We start from the raw sequence: 27,547 nt of genomic DNA, 5'->3' as shown, positions 1-27,547 counted from the left end.
AATCACTCTTCTTCACAAGATCTTAACGCAGTGGTTTTTCAAAGTGGGGGTCCTAGCTGGGACCCTTGGGGTTCCTTGAGGGGGTTCTAAAATGGAACCTTACAGGTCTGTAACATTAAATGGTGCATTTATATAGCGATTTTATCCAAATTGCTTCACATAGATTGTGCATTACATTCACCCATTCACACACACATTCATACACCGATGGCGGAGGAAACCATGCAAGGCACCAACCTGCTCATCGGGAGCAATTAGGGGTTCAGCGTCTTGCTCAAGGACACTTCAACACTAACTCCGGGGGAGCCCGGGATCGAACTGGGAACCCTGCTGTTGCCATCCGGCCGCTCTACCCCTGAGCCACTGCCGCCCCCGTGACCATAATACTGTCTTATACAGTTATGGGGGGTCTTTGAAATGGTCAAAGTTTGAGAACCACTGATCTGACGGAACACCCACCCAAAAAAAAGGTTGACCCTGACATAATTAAAAACTTGAGAGGGATTTGGGTGTGGGTGTAAGATTCTGTGTGCTTGTGGGGTATTATGCTAGCGTCCATGTGCTTGTGGGACACGTGCACACCTTAAGTGAGCATGTACTCCCAGTAGATTATGAGATATTTGTTCTTGTGCCTCTGCAAAACCCATTAATGCATGCCAGCACATGAAATGTTTTTCTTTCAATCTAAATCACAGAATATTTGTTCCCACCAGGACTGGGTGCGTTTATTTAGTGTGAGCAGAACGAACTGTACTTCTGAGGAGATCCACATTAACCAATTCAAACCATCATAAAATATGCTTCAGCGATTCATACAGACAATTCTACATCTACAGTATGGCAGTGAGTATTTATGGCGTTTCGGCACATAGCCTTCCTCAGAGAGTTACGTCTCTTTGCCGAAATGTGTGGGAGTAGATTCCTTTGTGATGTGAGCCAGGTGTGATTGTGTGAGGACCTTACAAACAGGATGATAAGCAGGACTGAGATGCACAGCGAGGTGTAACATGATGCCAGGCAGAGATGGTTTCAGAGCTGTGCCATTTCCTAATATACTGTACCAACACTTTTACAAACACCCTACCAAGCACCCCCAGCTGGTACATATAACCCCTGGACTATACCATCACCTCCCTAATACAAGGCACTGTCACGTTCCCCCTCTAACTCTAATAAGAGTACAGAAGTCCTGACGTCACTCGTTCATCCCCTGGGTCGTAAAGTCATTTCTCTATGGAGAATAACATTGGGTCATCATAGAATCGTCTCATATAAGAATTGTGGTCCAAAAATAAACAAACTGTCTCGGCAATGTTGTCAGGGAGGAGGCTCTGTATCATTTATGATAGTCAGTCACTCATATTTAAAACAGTCCGTTTCTGGTGAAAATTTCACTAATTTAGCGGAAGTAACATTAGCGTTGTCTCACCGTCAGTTGATGGTTCATATCCATAAGAGTAAAACCCGCCGGGGTCATTTGTTTATTTTTGGAACACAGTTCTTATTTGACGCGATATTAAACACGTCTATGGGGATTCAGAACGGGGGGGGGGGGGGACGCGACCCAGGTAGGATGTGTAAATGACGTCAGACTTCGATGCTCTATACACCCTTCAAAAGCAACATCTACAGTACAGACCCTCAATCACCAATGACAAATACAATGCCAATACAAGTCAAAACATATGTCTAATCAATTAAAGAAATACCAACATAACGCCTCCAACCACACCCCTCTCTCTTCACCGGCCCCTTGGTACAGCCTGACAAGTTAATTGCCAGGCTTAACACCTGCTGGCCTTCTCCTGGGTGTGCACTCCCCTGAAACACCTCCCTCCAGGGAGTAGACCTCAGACAGAGGATGATTAGTAGGATGCCCACAATAACAATACGACATAACTCAACAACGGACGGACCTTTACTGATCCCATGGGGAACTTCAGTTGTCATGGCGGTACCGTAGTTATGAAACACAGGACAGATACAGAAAAAAAGACACAGCTAGGGAGTAAAAAAAAATCACACCCTGTGTGAAGGAAGCGGTGCCTTTGGGGCGGGCCTTAACTCATTTCAATGCGTCCCTATTGGTGGTCTGAGTCCACTTACCAAATTTGTACTTGGGAGCATGCTGCAAACTGGAATGATGGCTGTTTAAAGCCCAGCCAATGGGCAGACAGAGGGGGCGGGGCTTAAGTAATGACAGTTAGTCCCTATTGCTGGCTTTAGTCCATGTACAAAATTTGTACTCCATAGCATGCTGCGAACTTGAGTTGTGGCTGTTTGAAGGCCAGCCAATGGGAAGACAGAGGGGGCGGGGCTTCAGCAATTCATGCTGGTCCCTATTGGTGGTCTAAGTCCACATACCAAATGTGGACTTGGTGGCATGCTGCAAACTGGAGTTATAGCTGTTTAAAATCCCGTGCTCATCCCGTGCTCATACGGGCGCGGGGGGTCCCTGGACCCCTCTTTGATAACTTCATCAATTCATGCTCGTGCCTATTGGTGGTCTAAGTCCACATACCAAATGTGGACTTGGTGGCATGCTGCAAACTGGAGTTATAGCTGTTTAAAATCCCGTGCTCATCCCGTGCTCATACGGGCGCGGGGGGTCCCTGGACCCCTCTTTGATAACTTCATCAATTCATGCTCGTGCCTATTGGTGGTCTAAGTCCACATACCAAATGTGGATTTGGTGGCATGCTGCAAACTGGAGTTATAGCTGTTTAAAATCCCGTGCTCATACGGGCGCTGGGGGTCCCTGGACCCCTTTTTGATAACGTCATCAATTCATGCTCGTCCCTATTGGTGGTCTAAGTCCACATATCAAATTTGGACTTGGTGGCATGCTGCAAACTGAAGTTATAGCTGTTTGCTTCTTTGCCGTGCTCATCCCGTGCTGAAACCGCCGGACGGACGGACGGACGGACGGACATACAAAAGTCAAAAGTCAAGTGTAGAGCGGTTGGCACCGCTAAAAAGTAATAAGCAGAAAAATGTGCTCCTCGGAAAACACAGGTCTCCGCCAGGCCAGGTGGTAGAGGTCAATCTTAGCCAATCAGGATGAAATATGAACAATCGGACAGGTCCGTCTTGATGACATGACAATTAGAGATAATGTGTACCGATTTGCGTGATGTTTGGACAAAATCAGTACGACAGTGATGCATAAAAAAAAAGGTTTTGCAAAAATCTGCCTCCTGGTGGCGCTATAACAGGCCGATGTGAAAGATTTGGGGCCGAGGTTCTGCTCTGGCCTCCAGGGAGTGTGTGTGTGTGCACAGTTTCACACCGATCGGGCCAACCATGCCGGTGATTATCTCCGGCAAGTACCAGAAACCAAAGGAGTGTAGATATACCACAGTAGGCCCCTTGTTTGGCCTCGGGATTAACGTGTATTAACAGGTATAAATAGTGAAAGTGCGCTAAGAGTATAATTAACAGAATTAACAGTGGCATTAACAGATTTAAATGTAAAGGGAGAATTGTGTACAAGCGTGCACATGGGATTTATAAACCGGAGGTTTTTTGTTTGTCTGTTTCTTTGTTGTGTGTGTGCATGATTTTGCCATTTTTGTCTTTTGAGGCACATAAACTTGGAATCGCAGCGGTTTTATAAACAAGACCCCTGGGGAGTTAGACTAATGCTCCTATGTCCCGTTTAAACCACAACTATTACATTTACATAGCAGCTCAATACGTGTTTAGTGGCCTCTGTTACACCATGTTCGTATGAGACAGGCCTGCGGGCCAAGTGTTCCCAGGCTTGCAAGGATACAGCATTGATTTGTTTTCCTTCGGTAACACCCTGTATTCATTTATTTTTCGTGTGCAAGCAAAAGTAAATCTCCGAAATAACACGGCGAAATTGAATTGTGAATTGAATTTTAATGGCAAATGAGCGATCTGTACTTTTCATCTCCTCTGTCCATAGCGAGGGAGGGGGAGGAGGCTGTTTTCGCTATAAGAATTCAATGTGAATGCATGAATGGGGGGGGAGGAGAAGGTGTTCACCTGTGGACCAAGTGTGTTGACTGTAGTCACATGGGACTATGAACAGACCGAGACGTGAGCTGCCTCCAAACCCATCACCCAAAACACAATGCAGTTAAAAAATAAAACTGCCTTCCCTTGGACCGAAAGTGTTATAGTTCCCTTGGGTAATGACAAATGGGTAAACATTACAATATCATTTAAAACACATTTTTCTCATGAATTCAGAAACACACCATTATATATAAAAAAGATAATAGTAGCGGCAGCCTATTTTACAGCGCTGTATCTTAAATGCACAGGTGGGGAAAATATGAAAATATTATGGAAAAGTTGCTCAACCAAAAAATAATTAAACATTAAACAGGATTTTGTAACCCCTTTTTTCACCCAGTGCCAATTGTCTACGTAATCCTGGGCGCTGCACTCCCTCTGCCAGCCTAGGGAGAGCCTAGAGCCGAGCTCATGCCTCCTTCAATGCATGAGAGCTAGCAAGCCGCTTCTTATCACCTGACAGGGGGGAGGTTCCCTGGTTAGACGTACTGTAGCGCGTGGAAGGAACACGTTATTCCAACCAGTTAATTTCCCCTCCTACATTGTTATTTAATCAAATGAATCACTTAATCCACCAAATGTTTCATCAGCACAACACTATTTGGTAGGTGAACTGACCACAACAGAACACACACATGTGTACTGAAGGATTCAACATGTCATTTGACAGCAGAGACTACTGCAGTTAAAATGTCAAAACTCCTCTATAATTGCACTTGAAGCTGCTGAATATTGTGAACATACTTTTAAACTAGCCATTGTTCATGTGAAATTCATCAATATTGAGCAACTGCATGGCCTATTTATTGCCTGAAACATTAGAAATAGTTTTTGTTGGACTGTATACTGTAGCTGAAATACGGATTGTTTTCTCGGCTGGGGGGCGTTACACTAGTCAAACCAAACATTACTCAAACCCCCCAAAAGAGAGTGATGAATTGGCCACTGTAACGCTGTAATTTGCTGTGTGAATGAAATAGTAGTTGTAGTAGCAATATTTGAACAGAAGAAGATATGTTATCAGTAGATAAAAGAGTCTGTTTTTGCTCTCTCTGCGTACATAAAACACATTGATTTACTTGAGCTGGCAGAGTTTTTCCAGTGCCCTCGGCACACAGAGATCAGATTTTAACATCCTCTTCACAATAGAAATCATAGAATTAAGTTATTTCCCCTGGCTATAGTGCCCTTCCTTGTGTAAGCTCTTTGTGTAGTTGTGTGTTGATGTGTATGAATTTGCCTGTAGGTGTTTTTATAGGGATCTTTTTTTTTTAACGTCCTCATAAGGATATAAATCAGAAAAGGCGACGCCTTGGGGATATCGTTCTCATCCCCACGAGGAAAGGGTTATTTTTTATATGGCTGAAGCTATGAATAGGCAATTAATTATTAGGCTATTACCAGTGGTCACACGACGCGTTGTGAGCTTGTAGATCTGCTATTTTCAAATAGATTCATATTTTTACTTTTGGTACTTTAAGTACATTTTTATACCAATACTTTTGTACTTTTACTCAAGTAAATTTAGAATTCCGGACTTTTACTTGTAAAAGTACTTCTACATTGCAGTATTGATTCTTTTACTTAAGTAAAACATTTGAGTACTTTCTCCACCACTGCACTATAGGCTATTATGCGAACCCGATGACCTTTGTTGCTGTGTCACTCCCTGTCTCTCTCTCTCCCTGTTTCCTGTCTACATCTCAACTGTACCAGTAAGATAATCGTGTGTGTGTGTGCCTGTGTCATGTCTTCTGTTGCAGGAAACATCTTCGTGGTGAGCCTGGCGGTGGCAGACCTGGTGGTGGCCATCTACCCGTACCCTCTGGTCCTCACCTCCATCTTCCACAATGGCTGGAACCTGGGCTACATGCACTGCCAGATCAGCGGCTTCCTCATGGGCGTCAGCGTCATCGGCTCCATCTTCAACATCACCGGCATCGCCATCAACCGCTACTGCTACATCTGCCACAGCCTCAAGTACGACAAGCTGTACAGCGACAAGAACTCGGTGTGCTACGTGCTGCTCATCTGGGCGCTGACCGTGGTGGCCATCGTGCCCAACCTGTTCGTGGGCTCGCTGCAGTACGACCCGCGCATCTACTCGTGCACGTTCGAGCAGTCGGCCAGCTCGGCGTACACCATCGCCGTGGTCTTCTTCCACTTCATCCTGCCCATCATGATCGTCACCTACTGCTACCTGAGGATCTGGATCCTCGTCATCCAGGTGCGGCGGCGGGTCAAGCCGGACAACCGGCCCAAGATGACGCCGCACGACGTGCGGAACTTTGTCACCATGTTCGTGGTGTTCGTGCTGTTCGCCGTGTGCTGGGCGCCGCTCAACCTCATCGGCCTGGCGGTGGCCATCGACCCCAAGGTGGTGGTGCCGCTCATCCCCGAGTGGCTGTTCGTGGCCAGCTACTTCATGGCCTACTTCAACAGTTGCCTAAACGCCATCGTGTACGGCGTGCTCAACCAGAACTTCCGGCGCGAGTACAAGCGCATCGTGGTGTCGGTGTGCACGGCGCGCATCTTCTTCCAGGACAGCTCCAACGACGCGGTCGAGCGGCTCAAGAGCAAGCCGTCGCCGCTCATGACCAACAATAACCAGGTGAAAGTGGACTCGGTGTGAGACATGGGGAACGCCACGGGTGGGGGCGGGGCACAAAGAGTCACCGAAAGAGTGTGAGAAAGGACAGGGGTATGGCGAAGGGTTTACAGAGATAAGTACCAAATGTAACGGCCTCTGCCGTCTCGTGCGGACTGTGCTTTTTGACCTTGATACAATCAAAGATGAACAGAGGTAAAAATGTATCCTTATCTTTTACTAAGCACTTTTTGTTTGTTCGTTTCTGTGGTACCTGCAGTACAGTAAATACATATATTATATGATGTCCTTTTTTTTTGGTTTTTCATGGTTGTTTACGGTGATGATATCAACAAATCCATGTATGATGTATTATATGTATTTATTTTGTATGGAAATTCATGTAGATACATATAGATATATAGATATACTGTATATAGTGCAATATCAGGTTGGTTCTCACCCACAGTTACGGTCCAATGATGAAAAAAGATAACAAAGAAAGAGAGAAATGTAGATCAAGCTATGGTAATTACAAGATAAGAACATTCCCATAAGGAAATGCTTGGTACATAAACCAAAATTGTTAACCAATTTAATGTTGGTTCAATATTTTGGTGTGACACTGTTACACTTGTCGGGTGCTAGCAATGTGGATGTGGTTTTTATGATGCCATGCGAAAATGCCCCTCTCTCATTACACGTGATGACAACGTTTGAAAGAATAGTCTCTCTCTCTCAGTGTACTGTAAGCATGGATCTGAGGAATCATTCATATGCAAAATAAAGTTATTATATTGATGGAAGAGCTCCTATACTGTGGTCCTCTCTGCCTTATTTACGTATACGTCCTCAATGCACTCACATGCTAATGTTTTTGGCCGCACTGCACCAAGTCACCTGACATGCAGGGGATTGACATGCAGCAAAGGTCCTGCCGGGTTCCGGGACGCGCTGTGTCAGGCATCAAAGCCTATGGAGGTACACACCTTACCTTAACCCTTTAAGACCGGGAACGCATCATGTGTCATTTTAAGATTTCTTTGGGGCTATTCAAAAATAGCACATCTACAAGCTCATAGCGCGGCACCGAGTGCCGCGCTATGAGCTTGTAGATGTGCTATTTTTGAAAAATGTAGAAAATTTGTGCAAATCTTTTAATATATATTTTTAAAAGGGGACATTTGTAACTCAAATCTTTGCTTCTGGGGATTCTACAAATGTCTTCTAAATCTCTAACAGTTTTTTGAAAAAACTTATGTTGCTATGATATCAGTGGTTCTCCAAACTTTTTCGTGTCAAGAACCACCCAAAATGATCTGTATTTGGCCGCGGACCCCTCCCCATCTCAGAATATTTTGTTCCAGGGACCCCCAGAAGCAAATATTTTAGTTGAACATGTTATAATATATACAAAATATATATAAATAAATATATTCAAAGATTTGCACACATTTTCCACGATTTTTCAAAAAATAGCAGATCTACAAGCTCATAGCGCGGCACTCGGTGCCGCGCTATGAGCTTGTAGATCTGCTATTTTTTGAATAGCCAAAGAAATCTAAAAATGACACAGATGCGTTCCCGGTCTTAATGGGTTAACCACTCTGCTATCGGCACCCTTAAGTCTAGATACAGACTTGGGTTGATATAGATACAGACTTTGGGGAAGATATGTCCGATGTGATCGCAATCAAATAACTACCTCACTAGAGGAACATCGTGTGGTAGTGGATTCTGACCTAGTATTCCATGTGAAATTCAGGTCCCAGTGCTAAAGCAGCTGTCATGGTGTTTCCACTGAATATCTTCAGTTTGCCGGGGAAAACACTACAAGCAAGCCGTGAAAATGTATAGCTTCGGCTTCCATATAATCCACTTTCCTTGTTTGCTGTTTGTAATGCTTAATACTGCTTCATTTCAGGACAGCGGTGTATTATTCCACACCATTTGCTGATGTCCTCCAGTTGCACCTGAATCCAGATTGATATATTTACCCCAGAGGAGGGATCAATTATGACAGCTCTTCTACAAACCAGCACATAACAGGCAATGTGATTTGCCCACTCATTCTCATCAGTAAAACCCGCTCTAAACAACCACTTTCTTGAGCTTGTAGATCTGCTATTTATTTGAAAAATCATGAAAATGCGTGCAAATCTTTTAATATATGTTTTTTTTAAAGCGAGCATTTGTAACTCAAATCTTTGCTTCTGGGAATTCTACAAAATGTCTTCTAAATCCTAACAGTTTTCTGAAAAACGTACGTTGCTATATCAGTGGTTCTCAAACTTTTTCATATCAAGGACCCCCAGAATGATACTGTATGTATTTGGCCGCCGACCTCCATCTGAACATATTTTGTTCCAGGGACCCCCCCAGAAGCAAAGATTTGAGTTAACAATGTTTTCTTTAAGCATATATATATATATATATTCAAAGATTTGCACACATTTTCAAGATTTTTCAAAAATAGCAGATCTACAAGCTCATAGCGCGGCACTCGGTGCCGCGCTGTGAGCTTGTAAATCTGCTATTTTTGAATAGCCAAAGTATAAAATAATGGTTTAAGTGGTTACGCAGTCTTAACGCGTTAATGTTAAAGCGCAAAGGTGTTCAACGAGTGTACATGTTGAGCTGAATGGCCTGTGTGGGCAAATGGGTTAGTGGGCTATATATGGACAAAAGGCATCAGAGTGCAATGCACAGAAAGAGGAGAGAGAGAATCTGTGTCTTTGACGTCCTCTCGACATTACATAACAGTCTGTGAACCATCATCCACTGAGCCAACTTCCCTCACACACACAATCCCCAGTCCACCCCACCCCTCTTCCCTTCTGCTTGCCCCTCCCCCTATCTGTTTTAATCCTTAATCCATTAAGATCGGGAACGCAGCATCTGTGTGTCATTTTTAGATTTCTTTGGCTATTCGAAAATAGCAGATCTACAAGCTCATAGCGCGGCACCGAGTGCCGCGCTATGAGCTTGTAGATCTGCTATTTTTTGAAAAATCGTGAAAATTTGTGGCAAAATCTTGGATCATATATTTTTTAAAGCGAACATTTGTAAAATATTTAGTTCCAGGAACCCCCAGAAGCAAAGATTTGAGTTACAAATGTCCGGAAAAAAAAGAAAAAAAAATGAATATTTGCACAACTTTTCATGATATTTCAAAAATAGCAGATCTACAAGCTCATAGCGCGGCACTATGACCTTGTATATTTGCTATTTTTGAACAGCCCACAAAATCTAAAAATGACACACGGATGCGTTCCCGGTCTTAAAGAGTTAAGAGCGTGGTAGGGGAAGGAATCAATGGTTCGGGGTTGAGCAAATATGAAAAAATCCCGGGGATTTACACATGCTCTCCAACAGAATTATTCAGTAATCTGTTCATCCCAAAGACTTTTAGAACCCACGCCGGCGCCAGTGTGTACGACAATCACGTGGGAGGAGGGCGGGGTATAAGATGATGTCAAAGGCACAGTTCAGCCTCTTGACTGTCTCTCTCTTCATTCTTTGTGGTGCAAAGCGATGCCTGGAGCCACTATAACCCACTTCAACTTTACAAGGTCATTGCAGATTTATGATGATTCATTCCGATGAGACGATGAGATGTTTAATTTCCAAAGAAAATCAATCGTCCTTCACCAGCTGTGACGTGGCTACAGGGTCAAGGACTGGCAACCAAAGCGACCTTTTACACGTGCTGCAGTTTGAATGATCCAGCTCAGTAAATTCCCTGCTTAAATGGCAACTTTAAAGCTATAATCCGTAAGTTTGATGTCACTCCTGATGGATACAGGTATAATTGCAACGATGTGCAAACTACAGTAACGATGGTGAACGATGTGCTGTGTGCTTCAAATAACTTCATTGGCATTGTCATACCCGACACAAGGGTCAAAATATCTCCGTCAGTGGAAGAGCATGGAGACTACCTCCAACCACTGCAGATGTGTTAGTTATACAGTATTATACATACTCTACCATACAGATTGGTTCAAATATAATTTTATTAATTACAATAAGTCCCAGATTGTAGTTTTAATGATGGAAGAATCTGTAAATAAATGGTTTAGCATTGTTATTGCTATTCTATTTTAGATTCTAAGTAACTATATCACTAGGACTAGGCAAGTGAACTTGTCCATGGCCTACATTTCTACACAGCTTTGAACAATCTAAGCGCAAACAACAGCCTCTATCTCCATTACAGAAAATCTCTGTTTTCCATCCCGTAATTGTACATAAAACAACAATAAAACCAAGATAAACATAATTGAGGAAGAGGCAATAACATGACAGGGTTTAATTGTCAGCAACTCCTGAATAGTGGTGATGTGTACGATGTTGAGGTATTTTTTACTTTACTGCAGTGTATCCAGGCGCGCGGGAAGTACTTAATAGCCACGGGGGCTGAGCGTCGGGGGAATCCGCTTGACGCATGCGTCCCGTCCGCGCGCGCACGATTTTTTTGCGGGTTCGGGTCGAAAAATGTGCGGGTTTGGGTGGGTTTTCGCACTTTTTTTCCTTTACTTTATTTCGGTTTTAGGGTTAGGGTTACGTTATTTCATTCTTTTCATTAAATTTAAATGTAATAAAACATTTAAAAAAAAAATCCTTTCCCATCACCAGGGGGGCTGCAGCCCCCGTAGCCCCCCCCTTCCCGCGCCACTGAGTGTATCCAATTGTCTATACTTTCACTTCTACTCCACTACATCTCAGAGGCAAATATTGTACTTTTACTCCACTACAATTATTTGAAAACTTTAGTGACTAGTTACTTTGCAGATATAAATGATTACATTATAAAACATACATAAACCACTTAAAGGGGAAATCCACCCATTTTCAATATTTAACTATGTCATTAATATAGCATAAAGGAGTTGTGTCGAAATAAGAAAAAAGTTCCCCCCTTTCTGTATTGCCTTGAACTGGAAGATTGATTTTGGGTTTAACATGGCAAATTACAACACGATGAGTCATCATGTTGTAATTTGCAATGTTAAACCCAAAATCAATCCTCCAGTTCAAGGCAACACAGAAAGGGGGGAACTTTTTTCTTATTTCCACACAACTCCTTTATGCTATATTAATGACATAGTTAAATATTGAAAATGGGTGGATTTCCCCTTTAAGCCCTATTTTATACATAGGCTATTTGAAAATAACAGATCTACAAGCTCACAACGCGTCGCATCGCCACGCGTTGTGAGCTTGTAGATCTGCTATTTTCAAACATTTTAGTACTTTTACTTTTGGTACATTTTGATACCAATGCTTTTGTACTTTTACTCAAGTGCATTTTGAATTCCGGACTTTCACTTGTAACAGAGTAGGCTACTTCTACATTGCCGTATCGATACTTTTACTTAAGCAAAAACATTTGAGTATACTTTTTCCGCCACTGGCTCAAAGACACAGCAGTCGGGATGTACTTCTTGGCTGGGAGGAGGAGGAGGTGACCTGGTGAAGGAGGAGGGCAGTGAGGTGAAGCCTGGGGGCCCCTGAAACAAAAACTCCCCTGAGCTGCAGGGGCCCACTGGTCTGGAAACACAGTCTGTGAGAGTCTGTGTGCGGTGGACTGAATAAGAAACAACAAGAGATACAGTAGAGAGAGAGCCTCACAGTAGTGATCTCACCACTGGTCTAGTTACAGAACCAAACAACACAAAGAGGCCATGTGTTGACAATGGTAAAAAAGCAGAGGGGTCATTCAGTTTTGTTTAGTCTCCATCAACCTCCATTTATTACTTTAAACCAGGGGTCTTCAACAGGGGGTCCATCCGGGACCCCCTGTTGAAGACCTAGGTGTTCCTCAGAGTTACTACAAGGGGTACATTATCCACTTGAACCCTATAGCATCCCTATTCCGAGGTGAATTTTAGCTAAAAAATAGCAGATCTACAAGCTCACTCACAACGCCTCGCGCTGAGCATGTAGATCGGCTATTTTCGGCAAAGAGGTTTGGTGTTTAGGGAAAAAAGAGCAGACCACAGAGAGAAGGTTAAGTTTACTAAATAATGACGGTTTAAGTGGTTAAATGTCTGAAAAGAGGGTTATTCTTTAACATGAATCCAATATACAGTGATGATTAGTGCTGTCAAACAAGTCTATGGAGCTATCTATGAAATCTATGAAAAGGTTTAATCTGCAACACAATGTTATACAATATATAGTGGGGGTCCCTGCTTCATCTCTCTCTCAGCTAAGGGGTCCTTGGCCTGAAATACGTTTAAGACCCCTGCTTTAAACAGCTGACACTGTATAGCATATAGAACAACAGTATACAGCTATGAGCACATTTAGCGTAAGTTCATTGTGGAGAAAAGATTGTGTGTACATTAGTAATAATAATTACTTAACGTACGTAGCATTTTCACCAGGGCTGCATATTCCCTTTACTAAAACTGTTGTACAAGTCTAACAGTGTCTACATTGTCCACTTAATTGCTCCAAACCAACAAACCTCCATCCTGTTCCCTGCGACCACAATGAGTTGAACACACTCTAACCATCCTGCCACATTAAAAGGATGTACAGTAGCTCATGTGGTAAAGTGTTTTTTTTTTACTTTCTTTTGCCTTCGGGCAACATCAATGTGTTATCTGTACAACGCAATCATGCAATCGACCCACGGCTTGTTTGGATATTGTATCACATAACTAGAAGTCAATTTGGAAATGCTTGGGTCAGTTAATGGGCAACTCACTTGAAAAACAATGATATTATAACACAAGCTTCTGTCAATGTCAAAATCAATATATGAGGTCACTCCCCCCGGAAGTGCTGTTAGGACGTGCGGCCATATTCCTCTGGGTCATTGACTTAAAGGAGTAGTTCACTCAGAAAAATATATTTTTTAATTACACACCCCATGAAGCCTTGATTTCATGGAGATGTTTTAGGTTTTGACGTATTCCCGAGACAATAATTTGATGACCGGGTATACCGGGTGTATTTCCGGTATTGGAGACTCAAAGAGAGTTTGGGTGAACTACTCCTTTAATGACAAAAGCATACTGTAGCTTGCTGTGTACATTATAAAATATAGGGAGCACTATTACTCTCTTATGTCTTATTAAGGCCACTCTGTCACATTCCAGGACATCGGCACACAGCCTGTCAAATAAGAGATATGAGCTGGGTTTGTTCTTTTTGCTGTGTAAAGCTTAAACAATCTTGTAAAGCAGTGGTTCCCAAAGAGGGGTCCTGGGAGACCCCCAGGCCGGGGGTCCTTGAGGAGTTACGGGTCTGTAACTCTGAGAGTGTAAAAAAAGATATAACTGTTGAGAGTGTACAAATGGAATTTAACTCTTGAGAGTGTACAACTCTTGAGAGTGTACACATGGAACTCTTGTACAAACTCTTGTGTACAAATGGAACAAATGGAACCAAATGGACCCTTTCGGGTCCATTTGGTTCCATTTGTACACTCTCAAGAGTTAAATTAACACTGACAGTATAGATTGGTGACCCATAGGTTTAAAAAATAAAAATCACACCCAGTGTGATCACAGCAATCCTTATCCTGAATACTTATCCTGCAAAGATAAGTATTAATACAGACCCTTTGCTGTGACACTTGTATATTTGCACGGCTTGGTGCTCAAAAACAACAGTCGTCATCACAGTGATGGAAGCTCACTTTTAAAAAAAAGTATTTTTTTTTAAGTGAGTGGTGCTATGTATGAGTTATTCATTTCGTCATGCGTCTCGCTAGCCAATCACAGTACGTCACAGCCAATCAGCCAATCACTGTACAGCGAAAGACACATTTTCGCGACGGAAAGAAAAACTTTCGCCACGGATGGGTCCCAAACCCACTTATAGGAGCTCAAAAATCTGATAAAAGTGGGGGTCCTTTAGTTTGAGAATCACTGTTGTAGAGTGTAAGGTTTAGACAGTCACAGCAACTATAATAAAAGGGTATTATATTATTTAACACATCTCATGACCCGAATGCGGTGGCTTTAGATACCGTGACAGGGTCACATACAAAGTTTAATAAAGGAAAATGGGGTTTAATATAGGAGGACCCTGGACTGTCCTAGTGCTTCATAAAACGCCCAGGTCCCGGTGTGAACAATAACGTGAGATAAACCTGGGGGGAAGTCAGGTGTCTTAGCGCATTGGTTCTCAAAGTGGGGTCCGGGGACCCCCAGGGGTCCTTGAGGGAGTTCCAGGGGGTGCCCAGCTAAATGATAGATTAGGCACCAAATGGACCCTTATGGGTCTGTAACTCTGAGTTAAATTGACATAGATTTTACAATATAAATTGCAGTCCAAGTGATAGAAATGCCATTAAATGGGGGTCTGTAAGCCCTAATGCATGTCAAACTGGGGGTCCTTGAAATTAAAATGGTTGAAAATCACTGCTAGAGCCGTAAAAAAAATCTTTTCTTATGGGGGTCCCTGGCATATCTTTTGAAATGGGGGTCCGCGGGCTAATAAGTGTCAATTTGGGGGTCCTTGACATGAAAAAGTTTGAGAACCACTGTCTTAGCGGCAACCGTAGTAAGCATGGAACACAAGATAGTTACAGGTAAGAGTAGAGAACTACGGATAAGATCCAATTTAAATGTAGATGGAGTCTGATGCTAGACATTATGCACACGGTCTGACTGAGTTAACATAATGTATGTTTGATCAATATATTAAGTATAAATCACTCAGGAGTCAGTACAGATAGAACAGTCTGTGACTGAAAGTGTCTCATCCCCACTAGCACAGAAACCTTGTATCTCCCATATTTCAACTTTTTATATATTTTCGTATTAATTAATGCCCTCTATACTTCATACAAGTGTCGCACAAGCTCTTGTTGATTAGCGCTTGTAGATTAAATAGTATTAAACCATTAAGACCTGAGGCCGATTCTACAAATGTCTTCTAAATCCTAACAGCTATGATATTATGATACAATTTATGATATCAGCGGTGCTCAAACCTTTTCATGTCAAGGACCCCCAAAATGATATCTATGTAAAATGTCCACTTTAAAAGAATATGTATATTGAAAGATTTGCACAAATTGTCACAATTGACAAAAAAAATCAGATTTACAAGCTCGTAGTGCGGCACGAAGTGACGCACTATGAGCTTGTAGATCTGCTATTTTTTAATAGCCAAAGTATAAAATAATGCTTTTTAGCTAAAATGACACTGATGCTTTCTCCGGTTTTAATGGGTTAAAAAAGGAACTGTTTTTGGACATCCGTGGTTTCCACCCAACAGCGACGACATCAGAGAGAAGGTGAGAGGGATCAGGATAGCGCCCATGGCTTCTTCCTCCTCCTCCTCCTCCTCCTCTTCCTCTTCATCCTCCCCTCCACAATCACCTCCAGATTGAACCAGCTGAGATCAGTCTGCTTTACAGTGACCCCAATCTGGGAACCCATTCGGCAGTGGTGGGAAAAGTACTCACATGTTTTTTACTTAAGTGAAAGTATCAATACTGAAATGTGGAAATACTCTGTTACAAGTAAAAGTCCAGAATTAAAAATGTACTTGAATAAAAGTACAAAAGTATTGGTATCAAGATGTACTTTTTTTTTGGTTCTTTATTTACCCAGGGTAGTAGCTGAGCGCTCATTTTCAGCAACGCCCTGCACAGAAACACATTAAAACCTGGGAGCTGACTAGTACAACCACGGTCTTATGCTATTGGCCACTAAGCAGCTCCACTGGAGCAGTTGGGGTTCAGTGCCTTGCTCAAGGGCACTTCTGCCACTTCAGCAGTGTTTGGGAAGTGGTGACAATTCACTTCCCCACCCAGATTTTTACTGCCGGTCCGGGGATTCGAACCGGCAACCTTCCGGCAACGAGGGCGCTCCTCTAACCTATAGGTGACCACTGCCTACCAAAAGTGCCTCATAAGGCAGAATGTCCCATTCCACAAGTTTTCAAATGTATGCAAATCTTTTGAAAATAGCAGATCTAGGGTGGCACGGTGGTGCAATGTGTAGCGCGGTCGCCTCACTTGCTAAAAGGTTCTGGGTTAGATTCCCGCCGGGGGACGCTGTGGGAGCTGGGGGGGCGTGTCCTCTCCTCCGTGTCATCAGTGCAGTTTGCATGTTCTACTGTATGCACATGACGCCAAATCAATTTGTCTTCCTTGGAGAAGATGGCCCTTTGTTTTCCCTTCTGTATTCTGACTCAGTGCCCTCTCATTCTGTTCATCAGTTTTCTGTCTGGCTTCTAGTGATGTGTCGTTCATGATCGATTCGTTCAAAAGAACTAGTTCACTGTCGGGAACGTGAACAAGCTTGTTCGCTTCCTGAAAATGTTACGTTCACGCTATCGTACATGCCCCCATCCCCCCCTCCCCCCCGTACACAGGACGGGGGGAGGGGATGGGCGACGTTAAATAAAACGCTTTTACACACATTATAAAACATACGTTAACCACTTAAGCCCTATTTCATACCTTGGCTATTTGAAAATAGCAGATCTACAAGCTTGTAGATCGGCTATTTTCAAATATGTTAGCACTTTTACTTTTGGTACTTTAAGTGTATATTTTGATGCCATTACTTTTGTACTTTTACTGAACGAGAACGTGGGCGAATCATTTGAACGAATCATTGCCGTGAACGTGAACAAAATCGTTCGTTCACTATTTTCCCACCACTACTGGCTTCCTTCAACTTACAGCCCATCTCTATTCCCTCGGTGGATGGATAGTTTTCCCTCAACACTCCGTCCTCCTCCTATTTTCCCAATAGAGCATATTAGCCCCACACACACTGCCTGACCACACAAGATTCATACAGGCCTCCTCAGAGACATCACCTGGACGGGGAGAGATATCGAGGAAAGGGGAGGGGGGAGGGGAGGGGAGTGGGGTCTGTGCACAAAGCAAAATAGTGGGAGCGAGTGTGGGAGTGAAAAAGAGTGGGAGAAGAGAATGAGAAGGAGAGTAGGAGGCAAGAGAAAGTGGGAGAGAGACGGAGAAGGTGAAGAATGACAGTGAATGACGAAGGGCAGAGGCAGACAGAGTGAAAAAGAGACAAAAACAGTGGAAGATAGACAGGCGATGACTCACAGTGGAGGTCACTCTACCATTGTGGACACATACTTTTTAATAATAACTGTGTGTGCGTGTGTGTGTGTGTGTGTGTGTGTGTGTGTGTGTGTGTGTGTGTGTGTGTGTGTGTGTGTGTGTGTGTGTGTGTGTGTGTGTGTGTGTGTGTGTGTGTGTGTGTGTGTGTGTGTGTCGTGTGTGTGTGTGTGTGTGTGTGTGTGTGTGTGTGTGTGTGTGTGTGAGTGTGTGTGTGTGTGTGTGTGCGCCTGTGTTTTCCCTTTGACTCAAACAAATAAAAAAGAATCGAGGCCACATTGAGGTCAGTATGATGAACTGGAACAGTGAATTTACAACAAAAACCTAATAAATAAAGTGATGGAACAGTTTTACTTTTTTGCCACATTTATAACATAACTCCAGCTTTGTATGGGCTGTTGCGTGTGTGTGCGTGTGTACGCATGTGTGCGTGTGTGCATAATTGTCTCGCTTCACGATACTGACCAAAGAGCTACGTGACATGACAAGTGTCAACTGCCATCCTACTGGAGATAGGCACGGACCCCCATCTCAAAAGGTGTTGTTCCAGGGACCCCCCCCAGCCCAGAAGCAAAGATTTGAGTTACAAATGTTTGCTTTAAAAATATATATATTCAAAGATTTGGACACATTTTCAAGATTTTTCAAAAAATTGTAGATCTACAAGCTTGTATATCTCCTAGTTTTTGAATAGCCAAAGAAATGTTAAAATGACACAGATGCGTTCCCAGACATTACATTCACACATTCATACGTAGCAGAGCCAACCATGCAAGGCACCAATCTGCTCATCGGGTGCGTTTTGGGTGTCTTGCTCAAGGACACTTCCCGTCTGGGAAACTGGGGACATTTCTGTTCCCAGACAGACGGCCACTCACTCACAAGACATCACCTGCAGGACATAGAGTACAGAGTAACCTGTGGTAAGTAATCATAACTGGTTGTTTTTTTTGGCGTTTCATCCAAAAAAAAGACACAGCTGGGGGTTATCATCTCAAAGGCAACCACTTGTCTTGGATCAAAACAATGAGATAACAAAAGGTTTTCTATCGTAAAAGCAAGTCAGAGAGATTGGTTTTAAGACGAGCAGCATATTGCAAGATTAATTCTATGACTCACTGGAAGCCAATGCAGACATCTGAGAATTGGTGTAATGTGTTACACCAATCTCTCTCGTTAGTTAGAACTCTAGGTACTGCATTATGTAGTAGTCGGATCGTCCGGGAATAGATATGCGTTTCTCAATGTTGTTTGGCCATGAATCATCCAATTCTTCACTCACATACTCAGAGAGACAGAGAGAGGAAGATGAAAGAGAGAGAGAGGGAGAGGGAGAGAGAGAGAGAGAGAGAGAGAGAGAGAGAGAGAGAGATAGAGAGAGGGAGAGGGGAGAGAGAGAGAGAGAGAGAGAGAGAGAGAGAGAGAGAGAGAGAGAGAGAGAGAGAGAGAGAGAGAGAGAGAGAGAGCGAGAGGGGGGATGCAGTCACGTCTGATTTTGAAAGATTTAACAATGAACCTCGGCAACAAGTTTGAAAGCAGATAGATATTGTCTTGGATCTGTCACCAACACTTAGTTTTGTTAGATAGACAGGCAATTTGCAGGGGCAATAAACAAAATATAACTTTTGTTCATCTTCATCGAATCAATAACAAAATAACACAATTGCGAGCAAATGAACAAACGCAGAGCCTTTGCCGAAGTTTGCTTCAGCAAATTTTGCACCAAGAAGATTGGCCAACTAGCCAAACATCACAGCGGAGACATTAATGTGAACATTTTGTGTGATTGGTCAGAAACTCAATACGCTTGTGATTTATAAAGTTTTATTCCTGCAATCGTCTGGAAGTAACAAGTTTAGGAGAAAGTGTACAAACTATAATCCCTCTTAGAAGGACAAAACATAACCTGACGGCCGTTGATTCATGGAGCACACACTGTGTCCACTGTGTCTCCGAGACAAATTCTGTCAAAACACTTCACATGGGGGCCAGGTCAGAGCCATTCAAGGAGAGTTACATCACCTCCGTTCACTTTATCGGTCCAGGTCTTCTACATCATAGATATAGAAACCTAGATACCTCATTGGCCTCTGCAGTTCGTTGGAGCGACCTGTTTCGTATGTTGGCCGCCATATTTCCGGGGGGCACGGGCACGGGCCAATCACAGCACGTTGACTACTGGTCAATCACAGCACGTCTTTTCCAGGACTTGTCAGAATCTAGTTGTCCCGCCCCGACCTGCCTCTGATTGGTCTACCGAACGTCCCCTTCTGTGACGCACATGGACGTTTCCAGCTTGCATGCCCCCCGGAAGCGGAAGCGTGCCCGCCATACAGACGCCTCAGAGTCAGAGGAGGCGCCTACCTTTATATGTCTATGCTCTACATAGCCCTCGAATAGTGACAAAGCCCTAAACCGGAAGTTTATGGTATGCACTGGAGTCTATGAGCGTTTGTAACTATTTCCAGTTTACATGAACCATGTGACCGGCGCTGTTTCTGCCCCTCATTGGCGGAACTCTCTAATTAATACAAGGCTCTGGGCCAAGTTATTGTAAACAATCAGCGGAGATCTGTGCATGGTGAAAAAACACTTTCCTAGCACTGTATAGTGGTTGGGGTCTAACATGCAGAACTCAGAGCAGGGCCACATTGAATATAAACAAAGATACTTCATTTACCAAGATTCCAGTCCACGCCTCGCCACTAAGTACGGAATTGGTACACCATGGTCTCCTAAGTGGATGTGGTTCCTCTGCCCTTCCCCAATTCCCTCATCTCCCTACCCCATGGTAAGCTCAATAGTATCTGTGAACGTTGTGTGCTTCCGGTCTCCTATCCAGCACTTAACTCGTCGTTGTCAGGGTTAAGAACTTAGGGGTTAAGTCGCTTTTTTTTCTTTTTTGAAATCCTCCGTTAAGTTTCTTTTTCACTATCGCTGCTAGCCTGCTTTTACGTCCACTGTGTTGTTGTTTGGAAGTGGAAGGACCCGTTGCCGGCAAAGCATATGTAGTAGGCGCCTAATTTGTGCCTGATGGAAAATTACGTAATATTAAAATACTACAAACGCACGTACGCCGAGGTTTCGTGCTTTTTAAAAGCCATAATAGGCCTATAGATAGATGTAATTTATTAACTTCCTGCATTATTTCACCCGCGGTTTATCCAATATGAATTAATAATGATATTAGACTGACCCAAATCCACCCAAACTGCATTATCCGCGGCAACCGGTGCTAAAACCACGATCCGTGCATCTCTATAGGCACATCGTCCAGGCTAGACCACTGCATCTCCCTCTTTTCTAGTCTGCTGGCGTGCTCTCTCTAACCTCTACAACAGATTCAGAATGCTGCAGCATATGCCTGGTCTTCAGCCTCCCAAAATGTTCACAACTCCCTGCTCCCTCACTAACTCCACTGGCTCGTGGTTGCTTTACTCCTGGTAAAATACACGTGATGACCTATAGACGGATTTCCGCGCGACGTCATCACAGAGCAGAATGCGCAATCTGCGCATGCCTGGGGGTCAGTGGGGGAAAGGCGCGTTCGAAAATACAGCCCTGAGCGGCAGTGAGCGCACTGGCCAATACAAACTAATAGGCGAGTGTGCTCCGGTGCGTAATTTCCAAACGCACCCATAGGCTTCCCCCCGCAGCTGCGCGGTCATATTCCTCTCATGTTTACTAACAGGAAACCTCCCTATACGTGGAGACCATGGCAGCCCATACCTGCAGGATAAGATGCAGCTCAACACTCCTTTCTTCACAATATGCTGTGGAATGACCTTGCATTTCAGCACAAAGCCCCCTTTAGTGTTACCACAGGTGAGTCATTTTAAATACAGGTATATACGTATATGTGCATTTATACAGGGGGGGAGAGGAAAAAAGGGCTAAGGGTCCTTTCAGACGGCAAGCGGCCAACGCGCCTATGTAATTCACTTTCAATGAGAGGCGGGCGATGATTTGGGACGCGCGGAGAAGTTGAGGGGCGGTGAGGCAAGCGGGCGCGGTCCCGTGAAATTCTCGCACGCGTGCTCGTTTGTGCACACGTGCGCGGGCGGCAAGAGCTGGATTGTGGTGAGCTTTTGTTTTCCCCGCACCGCGCAGGAGGACAAAACAACATTGATCGCAGCGCGATCACCGCTGATACGAGCGGTACCGCCCGCGTGGACCGCTTGCCGTGTGTTACGACCTTTAGAGGGGGAAGGACAAGCTGTGGGGAGGAGGAAGGTGGAGCTGTGGATCGAAAGGTCACAGGTCGATTCCCGGCCAGAACGTCTCTCTAACCCAAAGTCTTACCAAGTGCTATGAATCTTTCAATTATCATTTAATTAGTGACACAAAGAGGTCAGTGACTTATTGAGAATGACAAAGTAGTCATAGCACTAAAGTAGTAATATTTTGTATTGTTAATACTTGAACAGTAGTGATATTTTAACTGTATGATGAACACAGCTGAATTATTATGGACCGATCTAAATTATATGAAGTGTGTGACATAGAATATAATGTACATGTCTAGTATGTCTTTGTCTGTGTGTGTGTGTGTGTGTGTGTGTGTGTGTGTGTGTGTGTGTGTGTGTGTGTGTGTGTGTGTGTGTGTGTGTGTGTGTGTGTGTGTGCTTGAATTTGCAAAAAGCTGAACTTTGCTTGACTTCTATTTTTACAGATATCTTTGGTAGAAACAAGTCAAAAGTACAGCTGTAGAAATAAAGTGCAGATTTATTGAAAAAAAAACTACAACTCTGCCTTGCTAGAAAAGGGCAAGGTCTCAGCTCAATCAGAGTCCCATTGACGTCACAGCGCAACCTGCAAGCAGCGTTCACCATAAGTTCAGCTGCAGCCTAATCAACAGACCTGCGCTTGTAAAAAAGAAAAAAGAAAAAGAAGAAGAAAGAAGCTGGATGGAATGCTCGCTGGTTGGTTGCAGAAAACGAGTCTCCAAATTCTTTATCTCCACCTCCATCTTTTCCCCACCTTAATAGAATGGAGCATTTCCATAAGACCTGAAGCCGATTTCTACAAAATGTCTTCTAAATCCCAAGAGTTTTCTGAAAAACCTATGTTTCTCTATCAGTGGTGCTCAGACTTTTTCATGTCAAGGACCCCCAAAATTAAATGTATTAGACCGTGGACCCCCATCTCAAAATATATTGTTCCGGGGACCCCGAGAAGCAAAGATTTGAGTTAAAAATGTTCGCTTTAAAAGAATATAAATATATTAATTTGCACACATTTTCTCGATTTTTCAAAAATAGCAGATCTACAAGCTCGTAGCGCGGCACTCGGTGCCGCGCTATGAGCTTGTATATCTGCTTTTTTTGAATAGCCAAAGTGTAAAATAATGCTTTTTTAGCTAATATGAAAAAGTGACACAGATGCTTCTTCAGGTCTTAATGGGTTAAGTGTAAATGAGGAGGCGTGATTTGAAAACAGCAGTCAAATGAGAGTGTAGCTTTCCCATCTAAAGGGGGAATTAGGAAATGCTGAAACGTGATTGCACGTTAGGTAACCAGACTATCTCTCTCCCGGCACCGCTATACTGCCGCCATAGACACATCACAAAGCATTGTATGCCTACACTAAATAGATCATGTTTCACTATCCTTTAATTAGATTAAACAACATACATATACAAAGGACACAGGTTAACCTGGTCGGTTGACAGGTTGAGCAATGACAATTTGAAGCCATTCAGAAACCGGCAATGTGTGGTCATCACAGTGGACAATTGGACGTTTTAGTTACATTACATTACATTACAGTCATTTAGCAGACGCTTTTATCCAAAGCGAATTACAATAAGTGCATTCAACATAGGTAGGGAACGAAACTACTAATCACCAGAAGTCTTAAGTGCATTTCCTGCAAAAACAAGCAACCAAGAGTATACCTAGCGCTAAGGTAAAAGTGCTATATTTCAGCTACCTACTTTCTTAAACAGATGAGACAAAATAGCAAAATCAAATGAGCAGGAGCTAATACAAAAAGTGTATCGACTAAACAAGATCCAATAAAACAGTACAACAATAAAACAAGAGTTCGTACAACTAGTTAACAACAAGTAAGCCAGACAAAGAGGAAGGGTAGTGTTTCCTGAAGAGGTGGGTTTTCAGCCTGTAGCGAAAGATGGGCAGTGACTCTGCTGTCCTGACATCAGTGGGAAGTTCATTCCACCACTGTGGGGCCAGAACAGAAAAAAGTCGTGACCGTGTCCATCGACCAGAAGGACCCTTGAGTGACGAGGCAATCAGTAGTGACGAGGCAATCAGTTATTATCCCTTTCATTGTTGTGATAGTGTAATTAGCGCAGTGTAACTCATTTTAATTTTCATTTGTGTTCCACAAATAGCTAGCAATTCATTCCCCTTGAAATGTGTGTTTCATTCACTCCCTGAGGGAGGCTATAAAGCAGATTATACTGAACCCATGCTGGGAACACAGCGATACTGCTGTTGCTGATGTACAGTAGTAATACAATGTTTTAGCAGCAGAATCTATAGGAATTGTGATCATAGCAGCAGTAAAAGAAATGCAGTAGTACTAGCAAGTGTAGTACCCCCAGGAGCTGGAGTTGCAGTAGTAGTGTACTGTAATGTGGAGGTGGTTATACTTAATTTACAGTAGAGAAATAAAGCCTTCGGTCACTCCAGGGACTTTTTCATTTCAAAGGTGAATCATGAAGTCATGCGAATCATGAATTTTCACAGTTTTGAGCCATATACAGTAGCACTCGTTTGTGTTTACCGTAATTACACCCCACCAGGCTGCCATAAATAGGTCCTGGGCCTGCTGATGGTCACAACACTCATAAATATGAGTGTTTCTTTAATCAATATTTCAGTTATGACCTGGAACACTGTGGAAACAGAGTGCGCGTTGGTGTGTGCGAGCTGGAGAGGGCAGGGAGTGTGTGTGTGTGTGTGTGTGTGTGTGTGTGTGTGTGTGTGTGTGTGTGTGTGTGTGTGTGTGTGTGTGTGTGTGTGGGGGGGAGGGCAAGTTTGAGGTTTTAATATATCATCACATGAGGGATTACATAATACATAAAGGCACGTCAGGTCTCAACAGTCAGTATCTCTCTGGAATCAGGGGGAGGTCAGTGTGAGATAAATAGAGGTTTTTAGTCCCACTAGGACTGTATGACTGTATGACCTGAACCGACTGTTTAAAGTTTAAATGGGCTTAAACTTTTCCCAAAAGGCATAACGAGCTGCAGGCCGTGGTGCTCTGGTCCTAACCTTGGACTTCAGAGGTCTGAGATTGCGTAGGAAGTAAAGGTCCTGTACCTGGGTCAGTAATTCTTTATACTGTAATTAAACCTTATATAGCAGCCCAAAAAGGCAATATTTAATGTGACCCAAAATGAATCAAACTAATTCCTAATTAAATTCAACAAAGCAATCAGTGCATTGACGATCAAAATACAAAAGAACAGAAAAATATCAAACCCTGATCTTTTGTTCCCCGTCTTCCGTTCATGAAGTTAAAGTTCCTTTAATGTTCCTCAAATGAAAGAACATTCAGGGCATACTTGCCAGTATTAGCCATTAGATGGATAACGCCGCAAGGTGGATCATGGCAGGATGCCCAGAAACCTATATAATGGGATGAATGACCTATTCAGTCCCGACCTTCTAATAACTATTAGAATATCCTCTTAAATTCAACCAAGCTTCCCTTATTTAGTTATTAAAGTTTATCAAACACGCAATTCAATGGTTCAAGTTCTGATTTGGATTACTACTGTATGTAGGCCTTAAAGAGTGTATTTATTTATCAAACCACACCAAATACTCTTTCATGGCCAAAATGGAACCCCTGGCCTAGACATAAAAAGGTAGACCCTGCCTCCGAATCTGGGGCATATGTATCTGCGCGCGCCATATTGTGAAAGGAGGGTTCATAAGAGCCAGCTGCGCAGCAGCTTGGAACTCGGCAGAACTTCACTGGAAGAAGAGACACAATTAGTTTGTGTGCAGCTTGGGATGAGATTGGTTCATTACAAAGTTTGTGTTTGTGCTCAGGGAGCACATTGAAGATACCTATAGGCTCTATGCACAGCAGCCATATTATCACTTCCTTCACAGGTGTTACCAATGATACTAATGAAGGCTCTGTTCCATTTAGTCTAGCACAGTGGTTTCCACGACCCCCATAACTTTGAGAGTGTACAAATGGAACCAAATGGACCCGTAAGGGTCCATTTGGTTCCATTTGTACACTCTCAGAGTTACACACCTGTAAGGGGCCATTTGGAAGCCCATGAGGGTCCCTGGACCCCAACTGTAGACCCACTGGTGTAACAGAGTGTTTCCAGTGGGCCAACATGCACAATATCAGCACCCTGACTCTGTTTGACCAGAATGGAACAGAGCCTTCATTAGTATCATTGGTAACACCTGTGAATGTCTTCATAATATGGCTGCTGTGAATAGAGCCTATTAGGTATTATAGACACCCATCATTTTATGTTATTGTCAGTTGCGTCTTAATTTTTCAAATTGAGGCTTCACCACATCGCCAAACTATCAATGACAGAGTAGCAACACGGCAAAAGTTGTGCAAAATAGTTATCTTCCAGGGATTTTTATTATTTTTCTTTCTTTATTGATTTATTTGTTCGTTTATTTATTTACTTACTAACCATTATATTATACTGCCATTTTTTTCAGTGCCATTAAAATATAGAACACAGACTGTCAGTGTTTCGAACCAATTTCATTTGTAGGCCTATTTGCTGTTTTTACGAAAACAAAAAAAACAAAAAAAACTTTTATAGCTGTTCCTGGTACCTCACTTCCTGAAACTTTTACTACATGTGCAGATGTATCAGAGCATTTCAGGATGCATGTTTCCTCTCAATGAATCGATTAAAGACGGGGTGCCGTGATTTTCAGTGATCCCCCCCCCCTAAAACATAATCATCAGGTATTATGGTTATACTAGGAGAAAGATTTTTTTCAAAAAAGTGTACAGAAAGTGTTAAAATTATGTTTTTATGTGGACATGTCTCCAGTTCATTAAGTATACCTGGTTCTCACCTTAGCACCTCCTCCACCACCTTAGCACCACCCACCTGTCCTAGTCCCTCCTCCTCCTCATGCCCACACCTGTTGTGTTATGATAATGAGGGGGAGGGTATATTTTTGTAACCTCAGATCAAATGCTTGGATGCGCTACGTCATACCAGACACCAAATCTGAGGCAGGGAAAAAGAGCCTTGCATTTTTTGGGCCCTGGTCATGGAATGACCTACAGACCAGACTAAAATTGGCTTCTTTGATCCCCCTAGTGAGTTTTAAGAGGATTGCCATGGGCACATTCTCCAGCCACTGCTCCTGCTTTGACGAGTAGCAAATGCTGTGATCTTAGTTTTGTATTAGTTTAATAGTTTTAAGATGTATTGTTGTTATTAGCCTTTTAATAATTAGTCTGTATTTGGTGCTTTTGGTAGTAGATTTTCGGTATTATGGATGACATGTTTGTCTTTGTTATGTCTTGTTATGTTGTTACTGGCAGAGCTGTGTAACATTTATTTGCCTCTTCTCTTGGCCAGTGCGCACTCGTAAAAGAGACATTGGTCTCAATGTGATTTTACTGGTTAAATAAAGGTTAAATAAAAAAAAAAAAATTACTGTGTCATTAAAGCGCTGTTTTTCTATTGGCACGTTTGACCCTCAGGTTTCAGCCTCCAGGAAGAAACTCAAAATAGTCAGAGAAGACATAAAACACCATAAAAACACCACCAGGGGCCTTAATGAAGTTCTATCAACCACACATGAAAAACAGAAAAAGTGCAAAACCATGGCACCACCTCTTTAAAACATTGTTTCAATAAAAAAAGA

The 27,547-nt window shown here is 43.0% G+C and overlaps 1 protein-coding gene across 1 annotated transcript in view; it reads left to right on the top strand.

Moving 5' to 3' along the window:
* mtnr1aa (melatonin receptor 1A a) overlaps nucleotides 1-7,432 on the top strand; it is a 66,112-nt gene extending 58,680 nt beyond the window's left edge. The window contains exon 2 of the mRNA XM_084042152.1: nucleotides 5,808-7,432. Coding sequence (XP_083898278.1) covers nucleotides 5,808-6,676 — 869 coding nt within the window. The 3' untranslated portion in view covers nucleotides 6,677-7,432. The remainder of the gene's footprint in view (nucleotides 1-5,807) is intronic.
* The last annotated feature ends 20,115 nt before the right edge of the window (nucleotides 7,433-27,547 follow it).

This window comes from Gymnoscopelus microlampas (genome assembly GCF_963454915.1).
Source record: "Gymnoscopelus microlampas genome assembly, chromosome: 2".
In the NCBI taxonomy this organism is placed as follows: domain Eukaryota; kingdom Metazoa; phylum Chordata; class Actinopteri; order Myctophiformes; family Myctophidae; genus Gymnoscopelus; species Gymnoscopelus microlampas.
This window is presented reverse-complemented; position numbering and strand designations above follow the sequence as displayed.